General features: G+C 44.8%; 1 protein-coding gene across 4 annotated transcripts; it reads left to right on the forward strand.

Annotated features, from left to right (window-relative positions):
• The first annotated feature begins 7,088 nt into the window (after positions 1 to 7,088).
• On the forward strand, positions 7,089 to 17,016 carry LOC130524411 (CTTNBP2 N-terminal-like protein). Of its 4 annotated transcripts, XM_057030518.1 has the most exons (8): positions 7,089 to 7,215; positions 7,904 to 8,007; positions 9,129 to 9,233; positions 13,521 to 13,754; positions 14,575 to 14,682; positions 14,768 to 14,956; positions 15,078 to 15,248; positions 15,340 to 17,016. In XM_057030518.1, exons 2-8 carry the CDS (start codon positions 7,969 to 7,971, stop codon positions 16,225 to 16,227), a joined length of 1,734 nt encoding a protein of 577 aa, XP_056886498.1. In that variant the 5' UTR covers positions 7,089 to 7,215; positions 7,904 to 7,968; the 3' UTR covers positions 16,228 to 17,016. The 4 variants fall into 4 exon arrangements, with proteins under 4 accessions (XP_056886498.1, XP_056886497.1, XP_056886499.1 ...); XM_057030517.1 differs by lacking the exon at positions 7,904 to 8,007; XM_057030519.1 differs by lacking the exons at positions 7,089 to 7,215; positions 7,904 to 8,007 and adding an exon at positions 11,381 to 11,506.
• The last annotated feature ends 1,635 nt before the right edge of the window (positions 17,017 to 18,651 follow it).

The following is an 18,651-nucleotide window of genomic DNA, read 5'->3' on the forward strand; positions in this document are numbered from 1 at the left end:
CTTATGAAAATATTTAGTTTGCATACTAGCTCTCATCTTTATATTGTTAATAAAACAGAGTGGTTAATTCATTGGAAAATAGACTCCTTTATCTTAAAATACAGAATAATTTTCCTCAGAAAGACTTGTTTAAGGCTTATATGGAATACAAGAAGAAAACTGATGTACAATATACAGTCAGAGACCTCAGAGCAGCTGCCAAAGGAGAAAATCAATGACTTTCATTTGTCTCCAAACAAATAAGAGCGCATATTAGTGTGAATATTTCAGTTGACACAAACCTGGCATATGCCTTCCATTCATAAACCTTTATTTTGTCAGGTAATGGCTCCATCAGAGAGAGAGAGAGAGAATTAGAGCTGCAGTCTAACCACCAAGGTGTGTCACTACAACTGTTTAAGAGTGCTCAGTCAGATATTGACCGCGCTTGTTTACATGTGTTCCAAAGGAAAACATGGAGTTTACCTCAATTCAGTTTGAGCTTGCTCTACGTCTGTCATGCTCATTAAACGGCTGGTGGCTTCAGATAGCAGCCAGCACTGACTATGTGTTCCCGTTCCTGTCAGCTTTCCACAGACAACAACCCTCTGCATCGCCACCAAGGCTGCAGGAAGATTTAACCACTTACCATGAGTTTACTACAAGAGAACTAGCTTTAGAGTGGACACTTCTTCTTTCATCCTAATTTTAAAAAAGCACCCTGTACTCCACACAAGTGTTGGGTTTGCATATTTTCCCATGTTTGTAGAGGTTCTTTTCAGGTACTCTGGCTAGAAACTGATGGGAAATGGCAACTAAAATGGCCTTAAGCGTTATCCCTGCAATGAGGAAGGATGGATGGATGGATGGATGGATGGATGGATGGATGGGTGGGTGGGTGGGTGGGTGGGTGGATGGATGGATGGATGGTGGGTGGGTGGGTGGCTGGGTGGCTGGGTGGATGGATGGATGGATGGATGGATGGATGGATGGATGGATGGATGGATGGATGGATGGATGTTGAGTGTTATGAAGCATCACGACTTGGGTCATTCAAGGTAATTAGCAAGGCATCAACTGAATCTAGTCCAAATCACACCTTGACCACCGTTGGACTGCTCGCAGGCTCCGTGTTGTAACCCAGTGACCCATAACTCCATCATCAGAGAAGCATTTATCAAATGCATGGACATTCTGCTTTCAAAAGCGTAGAAGAAGTTGCCTTTGATGATGTTAACGGCTGACAGAAACGCGATAACCTCCGTTCCAATAACATTCCCAAACTGCTGAATAAATCCGGCTCCGTTACACTTTGATCCCTGGGAATGGAGAAATCGTCAGATCTTGAAGGATGATGTCTTCTTTGCTGATGAAAGGCTGGCGTAGATTCTGTGCCTTATCATATCAGGCAGGGGACGCTTTTCATTTCTTTCAGTCCCGCTGTCATGTTGCTAAACATTGACAGTCATTAAACAGCCTTCTCTGTGGCGTGTTGATGCTGGCATGCAGCTATTTGCTTGTTTGTGAGTACCGATATTGGCTGAAAATCAATCCAAAATCAAGGCTGCATTCTAGTATTGCACTTACAGTATCACACACACTGCAGCGAAGCTCCCTTCTGGAATATTTTACCTTCCTTATTCATCAGAATTCCAAACCTGAACTGATGATATCATTAAATCCAATTTTCCTTGACTATTATTATACCTCATTTATAAAATCTCTGACACTAACCTTATTCTGGGGGTTTAATTTCCAACTCAATTAGATTAGACTGAAATATGACTGAGTATTCAAAAAAATTTGGGGGCAGCGGGATTTGGACATTTTTGGCAGGGTCCAATTTCCTGCCTGCTGACTAATAATGCATGTGGAAAATACCTCAGTCAACTAATGGGGCATTTTTTTTCTAACTTTTCCTTTTTTCCCTCCAAAGCTGTTGACTACTTTCTTAACCAGTGAAAACGGCAGAATTTGGGTCTCATTCTACAGAATCGTTAAGGGGCCGTGGCCCATTTCCAGAGCTGAAAGAGAGCAGTGCACAGAGGACATGTCATAGAGGCATGAAACCAGCAATCAGTGGCAAATGTTCTGATCTCAGCCATTGAATCCACTTCTCTGAGGGGAGTAACGACAAGGCTGGAGGTAAACAGAGAACTGTATGAACAGTCACCACCTGAAACGTCACATCAGATGAGACGTTTTGTCATTTGCAGGCAAAATTGGATGCTGTTTACGTGAGTCCAGCTGCAGATTAGCTGCAGCGTGTTTAAGCTGCAGTGTAGGCTCTGATGAGGTTACATCTCGTCGTCAAATCGATCCAGGTCCACTTTAGCCAGGACATGCTGACTCCGATTTGGAAAGAGAGAAATTGAAAACGCCTATTTCGGTCGAATTTACTGCATGGTGTTCCTCCTCTTTATGGCGAAATGTTGAAGTGTTTGTTTTTTCTTCTAACAACACACCTGCAAATCCTCCCAAATAGAGCTCTGATAGAGTGTAGCATTGAAAGCTTTCACTGTTTGTCCCTATGAATCAATAGTGCTATCATTATAGAAAAAGAGTTTATTGACTCGAGCTTTTCAGCAGAATATCACCCAACCAAAATTATTTCCCTAGTTCCTATTGCAAAATCATATTTTATCTACTTAATGCTAAATGGTATTTAAGGAACAATAAAGTATCTTCTGGATGATGAACACTCCTGCCCACCAAACATTCTAAGGCAGTCTCTAAATCAAATTGGGGGTCAGAGAATGTATTTTTATGCATTATTCATAACTACCATATCCTGCCCAGTTTTTTCCTCCCTGCACAGGTTTTTTTCCCCCCTGTGCATGATCGGTCCTGTCAGCTATTAGATTTGGGTTTTAAACTCCAATGATCACAGCGACACCCTCAAGACATTTTCTTATCCAAAAAAAGTCTTTTGCGAGGCTATAACTGAAAACTGAGATAAATAGGATTATGTGAAAACCAAAATTACAGTTTAGTTTCAGCCGTTTTTGATTTTTTTTTTTAACAAGCCACGCAGGGACAGTCACCGCTAGGCTACGATGAGAGAAGGTTGTTCACGGGTCGAGGAAAGCCTTATCTGCTGAGTCGGCATTGCTGCAGAAGCTGCTGTGTCTCAGATGACATGTAAGTTGATATTTGTGCTCTAAAAATGCTCTTGTCTCGATGATTTTTGTACATATGCAGGCAGCTAACACGTAATGAGTCAAAGGCCAACTTAATTATTTTGGTCATGAAAAGTGTCTAGCGGCGGCACCATCCCTTTAATGGTGTCTTTACATAAAAGACTCAGCTTTCTTATCTACTCTCTTCTATCAGCTCCCACTAAAAACTGCAGATAAATAGGCCCACTTAAATGTGCAAAGCAGGAGCAGACAAGGAATGATAAAAGACCTCTGCTGAACTTTTACAATAACCTTTGTATTTACCATGAAAAGATAATCTGATTCATTTTTCATAACAGCTCGTATAAAGCATGCATATCCATTAGCTCTCCTTTGGATTATCACTGTATGTGGAATTGGTTGAAACCCTTGTTTCATTTCCCAGAGCTTTTTCTTTTAAAAAAAAGAACTGACAAATAAAACAACTGTCCTCAATATCCATCATTAATATTCACACCGCATATTCATTACAGTGCGCAAGGAAGAGACGCAAGGAATTAGACGTTGGGAGAGTGTAGGAGCCATTATGTGATGAAATTACCAATCATAATGCTGCTATCTGGTGCTTTTAAGCATCTAACGGCTGAGTGGATAAACAGGCGGCTTCTCTCAACAAAGATATTCATGTTATATAGATTTTAAATACATATTCAGGCAGAAAAGATAGACAGTCCTTTAAGCCTGCCACCCTTTTATGTTTGATGTTTTCATATATTCATCACATGTTGCAATTAAATGAAACCAAAAAGACAGCCGGGGTCTGTTGAGGTCACCAGCAGCAGACTGGGAGGACACTGACTGGGTGGACACTGACTGGGAGGACACTGACTGGGTGGACACTGACGGTGGACACTGACTGGGAGGACACTGACTGGGAGGACACTGACTGGGAGGACACTGGCTGGAGGACACTGACTGGGAGGACACTGGCTGGGAGGACACTGACTGGGTGGACACTGAGGACACTGACTGGTGGACACTGACGGTGGACACTGACTGGGAGGACACTGACTGGGTGGACACTGAGGACACTGACTGGGAGGACACTGACTGGGTGGACACTGACTGGGAGGACACTGGCTGGGAGGACACTGACTGGGTGGACACTGACTGGGTGGACACTGACTGGGAGGACACTGACGGTGGACACTGACTGGGAGGACACTGACTGGGAGGACACTGGCTGGGAGGACACTGGCTGGGTGGACACTGACGGTGGACACTGACTGGGTGGACACTGCAGTGGACATTCAACTGGGTGCAGCTGGTGGGAGATTTAGTCAAACTCAGGGTGCAGATACATCACACAAACCAAATCTCTGTTTGCCTCTGTTGTCTCCTAAGCTCATGATTTGTAGCCAGCTCCATTTTTCTCTAAAGCAGGACACACTTTGTCTGAGCTCCCTGGCTTCACTTTGTCTCCAACATAAACTTGATTGGTGATCTGATTCGTTATTAATTCTTCAGTCAACATGTGCTCAGGAAACGGAGACGGGCTGTTTCATTTGAAGAACTGGTGGGGTTTAAATAAATCCACACAGTATTACATCAGAACAGTGACCACATGAGGACCGGAAGAGAGGCTCAATATCACGTTCCACACGCAGAGGCGTCAGTGACAGAAACAACCCTGGAGATATGCAAATGGTAAACCAAGGTCAAGTCCACGGGCGATTTACATTTAGCTCAGCCAGTGGTGAAACAAATCAATTTCCAAGCCTTTAAACTGGTGAACAGCCAGGCTCATGCAATCAGGTGAGAGCAGCAGGCAGCCACGTGTGCACCACAGACAGACCGGCTCACTGAGGAGGATTGAGAGGCTGCATCTTCCTGCTGTTCTGCATCTCTCCTCTGTGCAAGGAACGGGACAGATATGGAGCAACAGATGAATAACTAAAACCCCCAACAGAACTGGGTGCCAGAGAACAGATCCTGATATCCGCCTCAGATTAGGTCTCAGATTTTCCTCAGCTGCTGCCATTACTCTGAGGCTATATTCACAACCGCCACACTGCATCACCACATTATGTCCATGAAGGAGCGCCAGGTGTGAAATGAAGTATTCACTTTGATGGCCAGACTACTTTCATTTTAGATTAGAATGCGGGAAAGAGTCAGATAGATTAGTTTTTGGAGTTTATTTATTCGTGTTTGATGGGTCGCAGGTGTTGGGTTAAGCATGTCTCTTTTACTTTTTAGAACTTCTCTTTGAATGGAAGCTAAAATTGATTAAAATACACCATTTACAAAGACTTTTCTTCTGACTGTCAGTGCAGGTATTCAGAATTTCGAGGAGCGTGTGGACCTAATGTTTTGTTTTGACAGGGTCTTTCAGAAAGCTAAGTTTTGGACTTAACAGAAACTCCCAAGTCAGCCTTTGAGTTAGCAGCGATGAGGAGGACAGTCTGGCCAAGAGTGATGCAGATAAAATCTAAAATGATACAGTGTGCTGACACAACAAAGTTTTACTTTCTGGGAGTGCAAAATCCGATTTTATGAGACTCCTCAAACTATTACATTACATCCCAACTTAGAAATAAAACATGTACAGTATTATTACAGTTAATGTTTCTTAAGTAGGTTGCATCCTTCTAAGATCCCTGTACCCAGTAAATTAGCAGCAAAGAGAACAGCAGGACGAAAGTGAGGACAGAGATTTTCCACAGCAGCCAGTCAGCACAATGAACAGTTTAATTGAAGGGCTTTAAATAGAGACTCTCTATTAAGGCTAAAGAGACTCCTAGAAGAGGGAACCTGTCATGTGGGAGGATTCTCTGACTTTGCGCTTTGGGTAGCCTGAAGCAGCCAAATGAGGGAAAAACAGGGACACAATCACACAAAGATGCTACATGTAGTCACACGTGGGAGGCTTGTGTTTACTAGTTACGGGTAGTGCTGGCATGTAGATTATGTCTTGCAAATACCTGCATGCTCAATTCCACTTGCACTTCTTGCTTTCCATTGGCAGTTAAGGCTGCCCTTTTGTGTAACTGGTTATTATGCCTGACCCGAGGCTGCACAAGAGCATCCATTCACACAAGAGTTTAAACGCCCCCCCCACAAACAATTCCAGCCTCATGTCTTTGTATGTGCTTCGTATGCAACTGCCCGCCCTTGTGGGCTTGATTTCATTGTGGGGTGATTGCCCTCTACTGGCAGATACTGGGCACTGCAGGACGGGGTTCGTTTTGCAGGTCTGGTGGTCTTGGATGATCAGGTTTGTAGTCCAGTAAAGTTCACATGTGATTAGCACACAGCTGACAGCAGCCCAGCTGCATCCCTTTGAATGAAGAATTGCAGGACACGAGCAGCACACTATACCATAACTAGCTCCAGGTCCCAGATCTGCAGCTCACAGCCAAAGCTTCTGATTTCCCAGGTGAGTTGACGCTGATATTCTGGTTGTCAGCTCAGTTCTGGTACTGACTATGCCACCAGGTGGCAGCCAGTAATACTGTAGGCCAGGGATACTGCTGCACTAATTCTGTGAGATACTGAATGAATGTAAAAAGCTATCGATGAGGTTGTATGTATTGATGACAAATAACGAATTGGATATGAAAAAGAAACATTTGCAGCAGCACGACAGCAAATGTGGAATTACTACCGTGAGATGTTCAATTCTAGAAAACTTATATAAGGTACAATAACTGTCATTGAACATTTACAAGATCCACTTAGAACTACAGACTAAATCAGTGACGTTTTATTTCTTTGTATACAAATACATGTTGCAGAAGTGCTTATTTTGGATATTTCCGTGACGACAACAAAACATTCAGAGGCAGTATGTGAAGGAATACTAAACAAAGAACTCCCACTAAAACTCCAATGGGCGGGACTTAACGTTCCCTTCCTCTTCGCAGCACAATCTTAAATTCTATTGGTCCGAGCCAAGCGCTCTGTCTCTTCCTATTGGCTGTTGCTGCTGTCAGTCAGAGCAGTGCCGAGACGTTCGGTGTTCCGCTGCGTTGGGACTAAATCAAGTGAAACAAATTTTCTGACAGGAGAAAAGTTCATGCTGGACCTTCTCAAGCCCTCAGAGGGACCCATGAAGGTAAGGGGACAAAGCAAAGCAAAACCTGTTGCTGTTGGGTTTGCCAAAGTGGGGCGTTTTTGTTTCGCTCAGTCTTTTAATCTGAAAGAAAAAGGGGGAAAAGTGCGAAATTAGTTGGATCTTCGGTCGGAGCCTTCTGTCTCTTAAAGATGAACTTTTCTCTAATGTAATTCATCGATCTGAAACGTTTATGTGGCTGTGATCATTTCACAGCAACATCCATGCGCCTCAACTTACCTCTAACGGTATGTAGCAGAGTAATTACGTTAAGTGGCCTAGTTTAACACAAAATAGACTGACTCCCAAATCCAATTTGCTATCCAGACATGGTGCAAATGAAAAAAGACACCAGATTACGACGTCAAGGGACGAGAAGAGAGCTATATCATGTATATTTCCCCCCAGCTGAGATTTATTTGATGTTGAAGTTGGTCTTTGGTTGTCTGTGGGAGGTTTTTGTAAATATCCCCCTTGTTTTCCCTGCAAAACCGCCTCATAGAGGACCTGAAGGAAGCCACCAGGTTTTAGTTCATTTACTGTAATTCATTCTGAGCTTTCGGCTGTTAGAATTGTGTCTGTCGATGGACATTCCTTTTTCCAGTGCTATACCCAAGTTATATGCAGCTACTCACAGAGTGGCCCTTAAGCAAGGCAGTGTTACTAAAGCTTACTGTGTGTTCTTTAATAGGTTCACTTTGTTGCAAACCCGGCACATGGCTGACCAGGCTTAAAACAAACACGGCTCAACGGATTATGGATGCTTTGGTGATCGGAAGCAAGGCTGCAGGGAAGGTGTGGGAATATTTGTGTTTCCCATGCTGTTGCTTGACTCATGGTTTACCCCCATGATCATCTCCGCCTCTCAACTGTGGCAGGGCACAACATGAAGATGTAAACAAAGCATGGTGGCGCAAGATGGCCCCTGCTGTCAGAGGCCTTTTTTATAAGTGCTCCCCAGTGATTACAGTGGGCCCGTGAAATTAGCAAGCCAGCCTGTAAAACCTAAACGGAGGGAGGTGTGCAGGCTGGAGTTTAATTAGCATTTTAACCCTGTGGCTAAGCCGCAGACCGTGGGCTCTGGTGCAGGCAGTACTCAAACACTGTACTTTCACTGTAAAAGGTTGATGCCACTGCTGGAGGAGAAATGCTGCTTCAAAGCCTAATCCTTGATTGGTGGAGTTGTTTTCTACCCAGTGGTTGACATAAACTTCACAGTATTATATTGTTATAGCCTCAATATCCTAGTCACTGTTCCATTTAGGTCCTCACAAGGTGTCTGGGTAGTGCTTTGCTATCTTAGAAAGGCCCCCAGATCCTGTGTCTCATTATGCAACCCCGAGTTCAGCCCCCTTGTTCAGAATGACTTCATTATGTGGAAAAGTGTTGTGACTGCATGGTGCTCGAAGGAGAGCCAGGACTTTTTTAGGTGGATTCGAGTTCAGGAGCGCGGCTTAGTAAACATCTGCTGCGTTTTAAGGCAGAGAATATTTGACGATGACTCAGGCTGGAGTTGTGCTGATGCTCAGTAGTGTAGGAGCGGCGCACACTCGTGTTCCCACACATCCGACAAATGTAACAGCGACAGCTTTGATCTCTTTTCAAAGGGAAGGCTGCATGCATTCATTTACCCGGAGTACGTTGGATGTTTGAGATGTGGCCACTGCAGGACCGGTGTGTGTGTGTGTGTGTGTGTGTGTGTGTGTGTGGTGGGGGGGTGAACAGCTGTGAGATTAGAGTGCAGAGAAATTTCAAAGAGACCACATCACAAGCCCAGAGCAAAACAGCCGACCGTCATTGCGTCTGTGATGTCGAGGAACACGGGTGCAAATCACAACAACCTCCCCCCCCCTTTTTTTAAAATTTGAGTTACAGAATCTGAATGCTTTACTTTCCTCTTTCATTTGTCCTCACAGTCCAACCTGAACATGGAGAATTTGTCCAAATCAGAGCTGCTGATGCTTTTCTGCATCCTGGAGGGAGAACTGGAGGCCCGGGACCTGGTCATCGATGCCCTCAAGGTAGCCTAACTCTTAAAATAAATATATTCTCAAATAGTGCCCTTTGATTTTTTCGTGACATATGTGAGATTGATTGAAACCTTTCTATCAAGATTGTAAGAAATGTGGGGTAATTTTGTAGTGCTCGGCACTATTTCAGCCTCATAATTCAAGCCAACAGTGGCCACTTTTTTCTACGAGTAATAGGGCTTCTTTCTTTTGAAATGTACATAAAAAGTGCCCCCAGACTGAGGGCTGAAGCTGTTGGGTTTCTGGAGACAAGCAGATGAGTCCAGGTATAGCCGATGATGAAAGTTAGCGACACACTAGTGAGGAAAACACAAATTTAAGACTGCTGCAGATAGACAGGGCAGCCAGAAGAAAGCAAATCTACAGGGAAGCAGTGTTAAAGTTACTACATGGTGTGTGTGAGCAGCTATTTTAGCAGCTTCCTTGATCACATTCGTTGTCCACTGTCACCAGTTACAGCGACTAACCCAAAACAAGTCAATAGAAATGAGATCTACGAGACAGCGTCGTAATTTGTCTACCTGTCTCCGGGTTTGGTGCGTACCAGATGCTTCCATGATGGAGGGTCAGGGATATGGACAGTTAACAGGCGGTTAACACTGTGTGAAGTCCAGAAACAGCTTGTGGATGCTGTATAGTTCAGACATTCACACACCTCTCTGTTGCTTTTTCCCCCCTGACAGATTCCAAATCTTTTCATTGGTTTGAAATGTGCCTAAAAAGAGAGCAGCTGTCTAAAAAGAACCAAGCGCTGAATGTTCATACGTTGTGTCTAGACTGCATTCCTACATCCCCCCCGGGATCTGGCCATCTAAGGCATGAGGAGTTACAGCACGCTGTGTGCCTGATGACTCCATGTAAGCGAGAGGAGGAGTGAACAAATAAACATCGGCCTTAACTGCTCAAGAGGGAATGTGGCTGTGCTTCTTTCACGGCTCTGCTGGCATAAACTATTAACTCATTCATCTGTGTTAGCAGATCAGTGCTGCAGTGTTAATGCACATGGAGCTTTTAGAGGTATAAACACGGACCTTAAGGAAATTGATAGCAAGTGTAAGTGGCAGTACTGTTAAAGTAAAGTGGTTTCATTCCTCTTTTCCAACAGTAAAGTGTGTGTTTTACTGTTGAAGGCCTGATAATCTGTACTCTAAGGTCTTGCCCCTCTTAAAAATGGATTATACAGTAAAAAAACGCCCATAGATACTCTGCTTATCACAATAAAGGGCAACATAAATCCATGGGTTAACATTTGATAGAGGATGAATGTTTGATAAATGAAGTTTGAATGTTTTCCTCATGTTTCCCTCTTAAGCTTCAGAAGCAGAGAACTGAGCGTCAGCTCGGCCCGACTGGCGTTCATGCACGCAGGAGTTATTTGATGTCCAACTATTATCAGATAATTACGTTAAAAAGACGCGCCCAGTTCCATTTAAAATCCTGGTCTTGTTCACAGAAAACCTTTTTTTCCCAGCGTGGGTTTATATAAAAAAAACTGCTCATGATGTGTTACAACTACAAATCACACACACACACACACACACACACACACACACACGCTGGGCTTGCAAGAATCAGAAATGCATTGACTCACGATCTCGGCCAAGCGTCGCGTTTCATTCCTCTTTCATATGCTGTTTTGTACCTTTGGTTATATGTTCATTTACTGAGTTATTGTCAGCTCTTTACATTTCATTGTGCAGACCTATAGCTGGCATTCTAAGTATCCCGTGCATTTTTTCCCCTGTGATTCAGAGCTGCAGCTGCCCGAGCTGTGGCTCGCTAAAGGAAATTAGCGTCTGGCAGTGCTCAATGGCTCATATTTGGCACACAAATCCCTGCAGTCATCCAAGAGTCCTTACACTTTAGGAAAAATTGATGATTCTCTCCATGAAGTTAAAGTGTGACTTAGATGAAATCAACTTTGAACCGACTAAAACATGCATCTCTCCATAAGAGCGATCTTATCCTTTATCGTCATCAGATCTACGTGTCGTTTTAGACTTTACTTGACCTGTTTAACTTGGAGATTTGCTAACTTCTCATGCATGGACCAAAATAAACTCATGACCAGGTCAGCAGATCATCTGGAGCGACTGACTCGGGTTTTTTTTACTTCATTATGATCTGAACGTGCACAGACCTGACGTGCAGTTGTATGGGACCGGGCTCCCTCTCAGGGCCAGACTGATCTTGTCGCTGATGCTGCGTGACTGAAAAGGCACAAACACGTGCTCTGCTAAAGCTGAGCCAGATAGGAAATGGAAGTAAGTAATGACACAAATGCAGCGCCCCCCCCCCCCCACACACACACACACACACACACATACACACATATTGGCTTTCACCAAAAAAGTAGATCAAGGAGTGTTAAATACATCATCTGAGACCGGATGGTTAATAAACACGTATGATTTAATGTAATAAATGAGCAGTTGTATATGTGGGTCTTTATTTTCCTCAAGGCTATCGCCCCCCCCATCCCATGCACTCTCTTGGAAGCATTGATGGACGGGAGAAGCTCCCCTCTGCGTTGCACACGTGGCTTCTGCTGCGTTTGGACCAAGCAGTTGTCAGTTTGCAACCTGTTTTGAAGCTCTGGAATTTGTTTTTGCGAAAATAAGAATTCAAACGATGAACTAAATGAAATGAAATGAAAATGAAATCCCACATTCGTGATGGTTTTAAAATGCGTCCCAGCTGTGGCGCCGCATATGTCCTCCCCCCTCGGTCAGCACAGGTACCAGCTTCAGCTTTGAAATTCGGGCTGATCGTATCGTCTGACAGAGGAGAAAAGCAGACCGGCGCTTACGTAACATAATCTGAATCACAGTCTGAGGACGATCAACAGATGCCCCTCGAGCCGAGACCATTTGTGAGCGTTTGGTGCTCTGTGGTCGGGGGCGTTGGGTGTTACGGCGCATTTCTCAACTCTCTTGTGCAGCCCGTGCACTTCCTGTTCTTCTCCCCTCCCGGTCCTCAACAGACCGGCTCAAATGACGAAGCCTTTTGTGCCACGGGAGCCGGTGTTTAGAAGATGATGACGATGGCGCTCTCTAAGCCTGGGATCTGCTGAACCTTGAGTTACAATCTGTACTTATCCACAATCTTATCCCTTTGTTTTGCTCGCTGTTTCTTTCAATTATCTTGTCAGATGTGTCGAACTCCCGTTTAACCGCCGCGTGATTGAAGCCTTCGGGAGCTGTTTGTGCCCTTTCAATTCAGACATCAAGGAAACCCTGTAAACAGCATGTCCCCACAGCATTTTCTCTTCATGGCTGCTTGTTTTTTGCTCCAGTTTCTGTGGTCTCAGAAGGGCCTGAGAGGATCACCTTAGCAGATGAGATCAGCTGAACGAGTCAGAGGATCATGTTACGTCCTCACTCACTACTGTCAAAAGTTCTGTAATAACAGTGAATCAGCTCAAACCTCTCAACTCTTGTGTACTTTCGACTGCACTCATGAAGCCATTAGGAGCTCCGTGCTCTTCTCTCTGCAGGCTGATGCTGCTCTTTCTAATCTCTTGATCCTCTTTTGTTGAAACCTCGCTGCCGTCTCTGCTTTACTCCCTCTCCTCTCACATCCACGTCAGCTCGTATTCGCCGCAGCCCCAAGGCATCTGCTCAACCTGAAAGTCTCGCTGCTGGGATCCTTCCTTTGTGTAAACAGAGGGCTGGTCTGCTTCAGCCAGGGCCCAGTTGAGAGCAGCTGTCCTGCTCCGGACAGACAGACGCGCACCATCTGTCGCGCTATTGTCTGCCTTTCCGCTCTCCTCCTTCCTCTTCTTCCATTGACTGCTCAGGTTCCGCTGTAGTGTTACAGATGTTTAACAGCGTTACAGGTGGCCGCCGGGTCTCTGTGACTTGCATTTCCTGGGTAATGAAATAATCGAATCATTTTCCATATTCTGTCTCACAACCTGTTGCTTTTTTCCCAGTTTGTAGAGAGAGTCGTTTGCTTGCAGTAGAGTGGGGTGGGATAGGCTGGACTAGATATGGTAGGATAAGGTTTGATAGGAGAGGAGGAGATACGGTAACGTTTTAGTCTAAAGGCGTCAAACCAAGACTCAGGAGATATCCTGGCTTCCATCCTTAATAACGTGTAATTAAAATAAAAAATCACTTTGCTTTGTTTTACTCAATTATTTTACTCAAAAGAATAAATGAATTATACTTCTGCTAAAATATTTTACCAGGCAGCCTTTTACAGTGTGAATTAGGTGTACAATTGAACCTGGAGTACATCGATACACGATTTGCACTTTTCTCCTCCTCCTCTCAGGCCCAACGTAAAGAGCTGTTCATCCAGGAGCGGTACGGCAGATACAATGTCAGCGACCCCTTCCTGGCCCTGCAGAGAGACACCGAGGCGCTCGGGGGCCAGAACAAGGACCAGGGCTGCTCCTCCACGACCTCCAACCCTCTTGTGGTTCTCAAACTGGTGGTGAGCCACTGCAGGAGGATGCAGGAGAAGATGCTGGCCCAGCTGGCTGCAGCAGAAAGCAGGCACAGAAGGGTGGGTGTGGACGAGCACGTCGTAACACGCACGGGAAGAAATCATTTGCCTCCCTATGCTGATTTGAGTCTGCTTTAATCAAGCAGCAGCACATGTTGAAGATAAGGGCTGGAGTTTGGTGACGGGAAATTATAATGAGAGTAAAAGTGCATTCATGATTTTTAAAGTATGGAAAAGATGCAGAACTATTGAAATTCATTCTGCTCAGACTCTCAGATTATCAAGAGATTGTAGTAATTGATTAAATTAAATTAAATTACGAGGATATCGACTGGAAATTCACCCAGTTGTTTAATTCTGTATATTCACATCAGAGTTTTATGACATGAATACAAATCAAATCTGGCCACCAGTTTAATTAAAACCCTTTCAAAGCTGAGATAATCAAGCACCGTCCCTCTATGTCCTCAGAGTATTGGCACGTCCTCTTTTCTTCCAAGTGTTTTAGGTCTGCAAAATTTCACAAGCTTAATCTTAATAGTTCCAAAATAAAAAGCAGAACCAGCATACGTAAATAGCTGTGGGCAAAACTTGGCCAGATGGGCAGAAACTTCAACATTTCACCATCAGGGAAGTGATCCTGATCAGGTTATTAGCGTTCTCCTCAAGAAACATTAAGTGCTCCATCCTTTCAGGCTTTTTAATAGCTGTGGAAAAACCGTGATTTTCTCTTCAGGTGGAACAAGAAAGTGACGTTTGCACAGATGCGTAATTGCTGCTGTTGCAGTTGTCAGCTGCTGAATATGAGTAAAAGCCCAGAACACTTAAAGATGAAGGTTCTAAGTTCTCACTCGCTGCCTCCGCTCTGGGTTTGTTCCAGGTCATCGCAGATCTGGAGGAGGAAAGAAGGAAGCATGCTGAGGATACAGCCGAGGGAGACGATGTCACCTACATCCTGGAGAAGGAGAGGGAGCGATTACACCAGCAGGTGATAAGAAATCAATTCATTCCAAATTGTCCTGTGAAGCAGCTGTTGATTCTAAGCAGGATTTTTGGATTTTGTTTGTTTGCAGCTGGAATTTGAGCGCTGCCAGGTCCGCCGGCTGGAAAAAGAGCAGCGGCGGATGACCGAGCAGCTGGAAGAAGAACGGGCTCAGCACAAACAGCTCTCCTGCGCTTTGGCCAAAGAGTGCAAGTGGGCAAGTGCCAGAGCGCTGGAGGAGGGCCACCGACTGACCGAGCTGAGCCGCAAACTGGACAAGGTAGCATCAGACCCGCCCAGGAAGTTGTTGTTTTTGGGGTTTCTGAGTTAGCGTTTGATGAGCAGGACTCCTCTGCAAATGGCTCCTTTTAAGGAAAGTGAACCCAGCTTTTCCTACACAGGAGAAGGAGACTTGCCAGGTTCTGAGAAAGGAGCTGGAAGATGAGAGGAGGAGAACTCTTAGAATGGAGGCGAGGGTGGAGGAGCAGCTGGCCGAGTTCGACACGGAGCGGGAGCAGCTCCGCTCACGCCTGAAGAAGGAGGAAGCTCACTGCTGTGGACTCCAGCAGCAGGTAGGGACACTTATGGCTCAGTAATTCAGCTTATCGGAACGACGCAATGCTTCTGCTTGGAATTCATGGAATTGGCCTGTTCTGTGAACAGGTGGAGGAGCTGAAGGGAGAGCTGGAGGAGATGATTATGGTGAAAGACATTGGGGGAGCAGTTCCTTCTCCAGAGGAGGAGCAAGAAAAGGTGGAGTGGGCCACAAAGGTAGAGAGCAGCAAAATCAAGGACGTTGATGAAGACAGAAATGGTCTCCACTGTCCAGCCGAGACAAACGGTTACCATGGCAACGACGTCTCGGAGAAGGTTGGCCCTCAGAATGGGAATGACGGTTTTCCAGTTCCTCAGACCCAGACATTATTCTCCACCTCCACTCTCCCCTCCACTCTCCCTCCTTCCTCCCCCTGCACCTCACCCGTCCTAACCAAGCGCGCAGCAGGAACCGTGAGCCCTGGCGGCTACCATCACTCCTCCTACCAAGCTGGGATTAACCAGCGTTTCCACGCTGCTCGACACAAGTTCCAGGGAACAACTGAACCGGATTCTCAGCCCCAAGCCACACAGACTCCGTCCTCTCCAAAAGATGAGTCCAGCCCCGTCAAGCAGATGGCCCGCAGCACAGTCACCCAGGTCCTGTCCCGCTTCACCACCGTCCAGCAGAGCGCGCCGGCGAAGCTAGCAGCGACCAATAATTCTCCTTTTGGTACCGACTACCGCAGCCTGGCAGCACCGCTGTCTCCCATCATCAGCAGAGCCACGGGCGCTCTTTCACAGGGGGTCAGATCGCCCACCATCCCCAGGGCAGACAGGGGCCACCCTCCACCCATCCCTCCAAAGAAGCCGGGCCTGGCGCAAGCCCCCGCGTCCCCGGCCGCGGTGCCCCGCTCCACCAGCCACTTCACCGACAGCAGCCTGTCAGGCAGCTGTGGCCTCACATCGAGCCAGGAAGGAGTCAAAGAGCTGGACATGGTGGTTTCTTCCAACTGATCCCAACAATATCAGAATAATGAGCTGCTTGTGTCAAATTTATACATGACATCTTTAATATACTCAAACAAGGTCCCATCAAACACTGTCTGTTCTATTTATTAGATTTTTAAATGGTGCTGAGTCACTAGTTTAGTGTTTCAGAGGCTGGTACTAATTGCTGTACCATCAAAGCAGTAGTCTTGCATTTATCTTCTTTTTATTTTTCATTTTGTCTATATTTTATCTCAAGTATGCTACTTGTTATTACAACAGATATCAAATTGTGTACTCTTGGACTAAATGTAAAAGTGTTTCCTAGCCAGATGTTTTACATTTTGTAATTTCAGTGTACATAGCTGTTGTTTTTATTCAAGTGTATATCTCATTTCATAAATGTCACTTTGTCAGTGTGTAACTATCCCATAACATCAGCTAATCCAATCAATGTTGTATTTGCTAGGTTATACATTAATTATTAATAGTTGTGATAATAATTTGCACCACTGTATAATGTCTACTTTGTGCCATGTGAATGTCATTTATTTAAAAAAAAAGAAGATTTTTTTAAGTGCAAAAGCTTCACCGTAGACTTTTATCCGCACCGCACACCTGAAAACAGACAGCTATAGTGAATGAATCCCAATGATTCATCTCAGTAAAGCCTGTATAGATGAATCATTGTGCCAAGTATGATGTGGTAGAAAATGGCAAAATGATGTCCAGATAATTAAAGCAACAGATTTAATTATCTGGTAATGCAGAAACACTGTAGTATTAATCCAATAAAATTGGAGGCATTTTCCCCCATATGATGGTGAAAGAATTTGTTTATTGTAAGAACATCGGGTAAAAACGGCAATTAAGGAACCTAATTAAAAACTACATCCATTTCCGTTTGATTTTATGCCCAAATATGTAATTTCCTGCTCCCGGTCACATGTTAGACGTGTACTTCATTAAGTCATCCTCCAGAGGGCAGTAGATAGCAAGATATCTACGTCACACGTAACTGATGGCAGAATAATGTTCTTAATTAGGTAACGAAATTCTTCGAGATTAACACATCATGGTAGAATAATTTTATGTGAAACCTATAAATACGTTTATATTTCCACACAGAGTACTTGTGCAGTAATGTATACAACATTTAAACATCGCAGTTCCAACATTTATTACATTACTTATCTGGTGATTTCACGCAAAGTGTTGTCTGATTTTGTATTCATAAAGTCAGTGTTTAAAATACTGTTAATACACATTCTTTGTTGCATGGTTTTCTATTTGTATGTGTGTTCCAGGAAACTGTTCTCTGTATTAGCCTGTAAAGAGAAGTTAGGAAACTATCCAGTGCAGTTTGCTTTGTCTGCAGTGGGTTAAAGGTGTGTCGCGCATGACGCTGATGATCTTCCACTGGGATCTTGCACATACATGCAGGGACACACTAAATCCCTCTGCTGCCTGGGTGCTTAATGGGACGTGCCACCTCCTCTCTGCTCAGCTCACCTAATTAACATTCCAGTGCAGGACAGAAGGCCGCGTCCCAAATCCATGACGGGCGTGCCCGGTCCTCCGGCAGGGCCCCGTCCCTCTCAGCCTCCATAAACACAGGCTCAGGTTGATGAGCTGCGAGGGGCCCTGTCCTCACGCTGCTGCGTACAGACTGCAACCCGCAAGAAGCCCTGATCTGTATTTTACAACGCTGTGGAAGAAGTCCTGAAAGCACCGAGTAAAATAAACATCAGTGATGGCTGATACGGCACACATGTTCTTTCCTGGCCCGCTGTGAGAAACACACACTGTACCCGTCACTTTCTCAATCCCATCTGAAACATCTTTACACGCGTTAATATTCAACCTCTGATTTAAAGCTTTGGGCTGCATGACTTAGCTGAAGAAAAATGCCTTTTTAAAAACTTTTATTCGGGCTTCGGGTCATGACTGAATGGATCTTGGCTCTCCCTCTCTGTTAGGATTCCTCGTGACAAGAGGGATAATAATTAACTTTGTATGGTCGGAATAAATCTCCGACCGGGAGATTACAGCTCTCTCTGTAAGGGCTTATTCTCAGAAAGCAAGCAGAGGCAATTTCTTGGTGGTGTCTTTGGTTCTGACTCTCCCGGGCACTTATCGTAAGTTGTCCTTTTATTTATGAGCGCATTAAAGAGAAAAGAAAGGCGGGCGGTGTCTTTGCTGCAGTGTCATGTACTGAGGTCAAGAAGGGTATGACCTGTCCTCAGGTCACATCAAGAGGACAAAATAAATGCACAGCAATCAGGAAAATCCTCACATTTAGGGCAACTTGGGTCCCTCCATATTTAATTTAAAAGAATTCTTTACACGTGTCTACACCTCTCAAATCTGCTGAGGCTGCTGACCCTCCATGATGCCCATGCTCCAGTTTTTAGCTCGCTCTCTGCCCCTTTTTCTCTTTCCTCTCTTTCT

Source organism: Takifugu flavidus, chromosome 4 (assembly GCF_003711565.1).
Source record: "Takifugu flavidus isolate HTHZ2018 chromosome 4, ASM371156v2, whole genome shotgun sequence".
NCBI classification, from domain to species: Eukaryota; Metazoa; Chordata; class Actinopteri; order Tetraodontiformes; family Tetraodontidae; genus Takifugu; species Takifugu flavidus.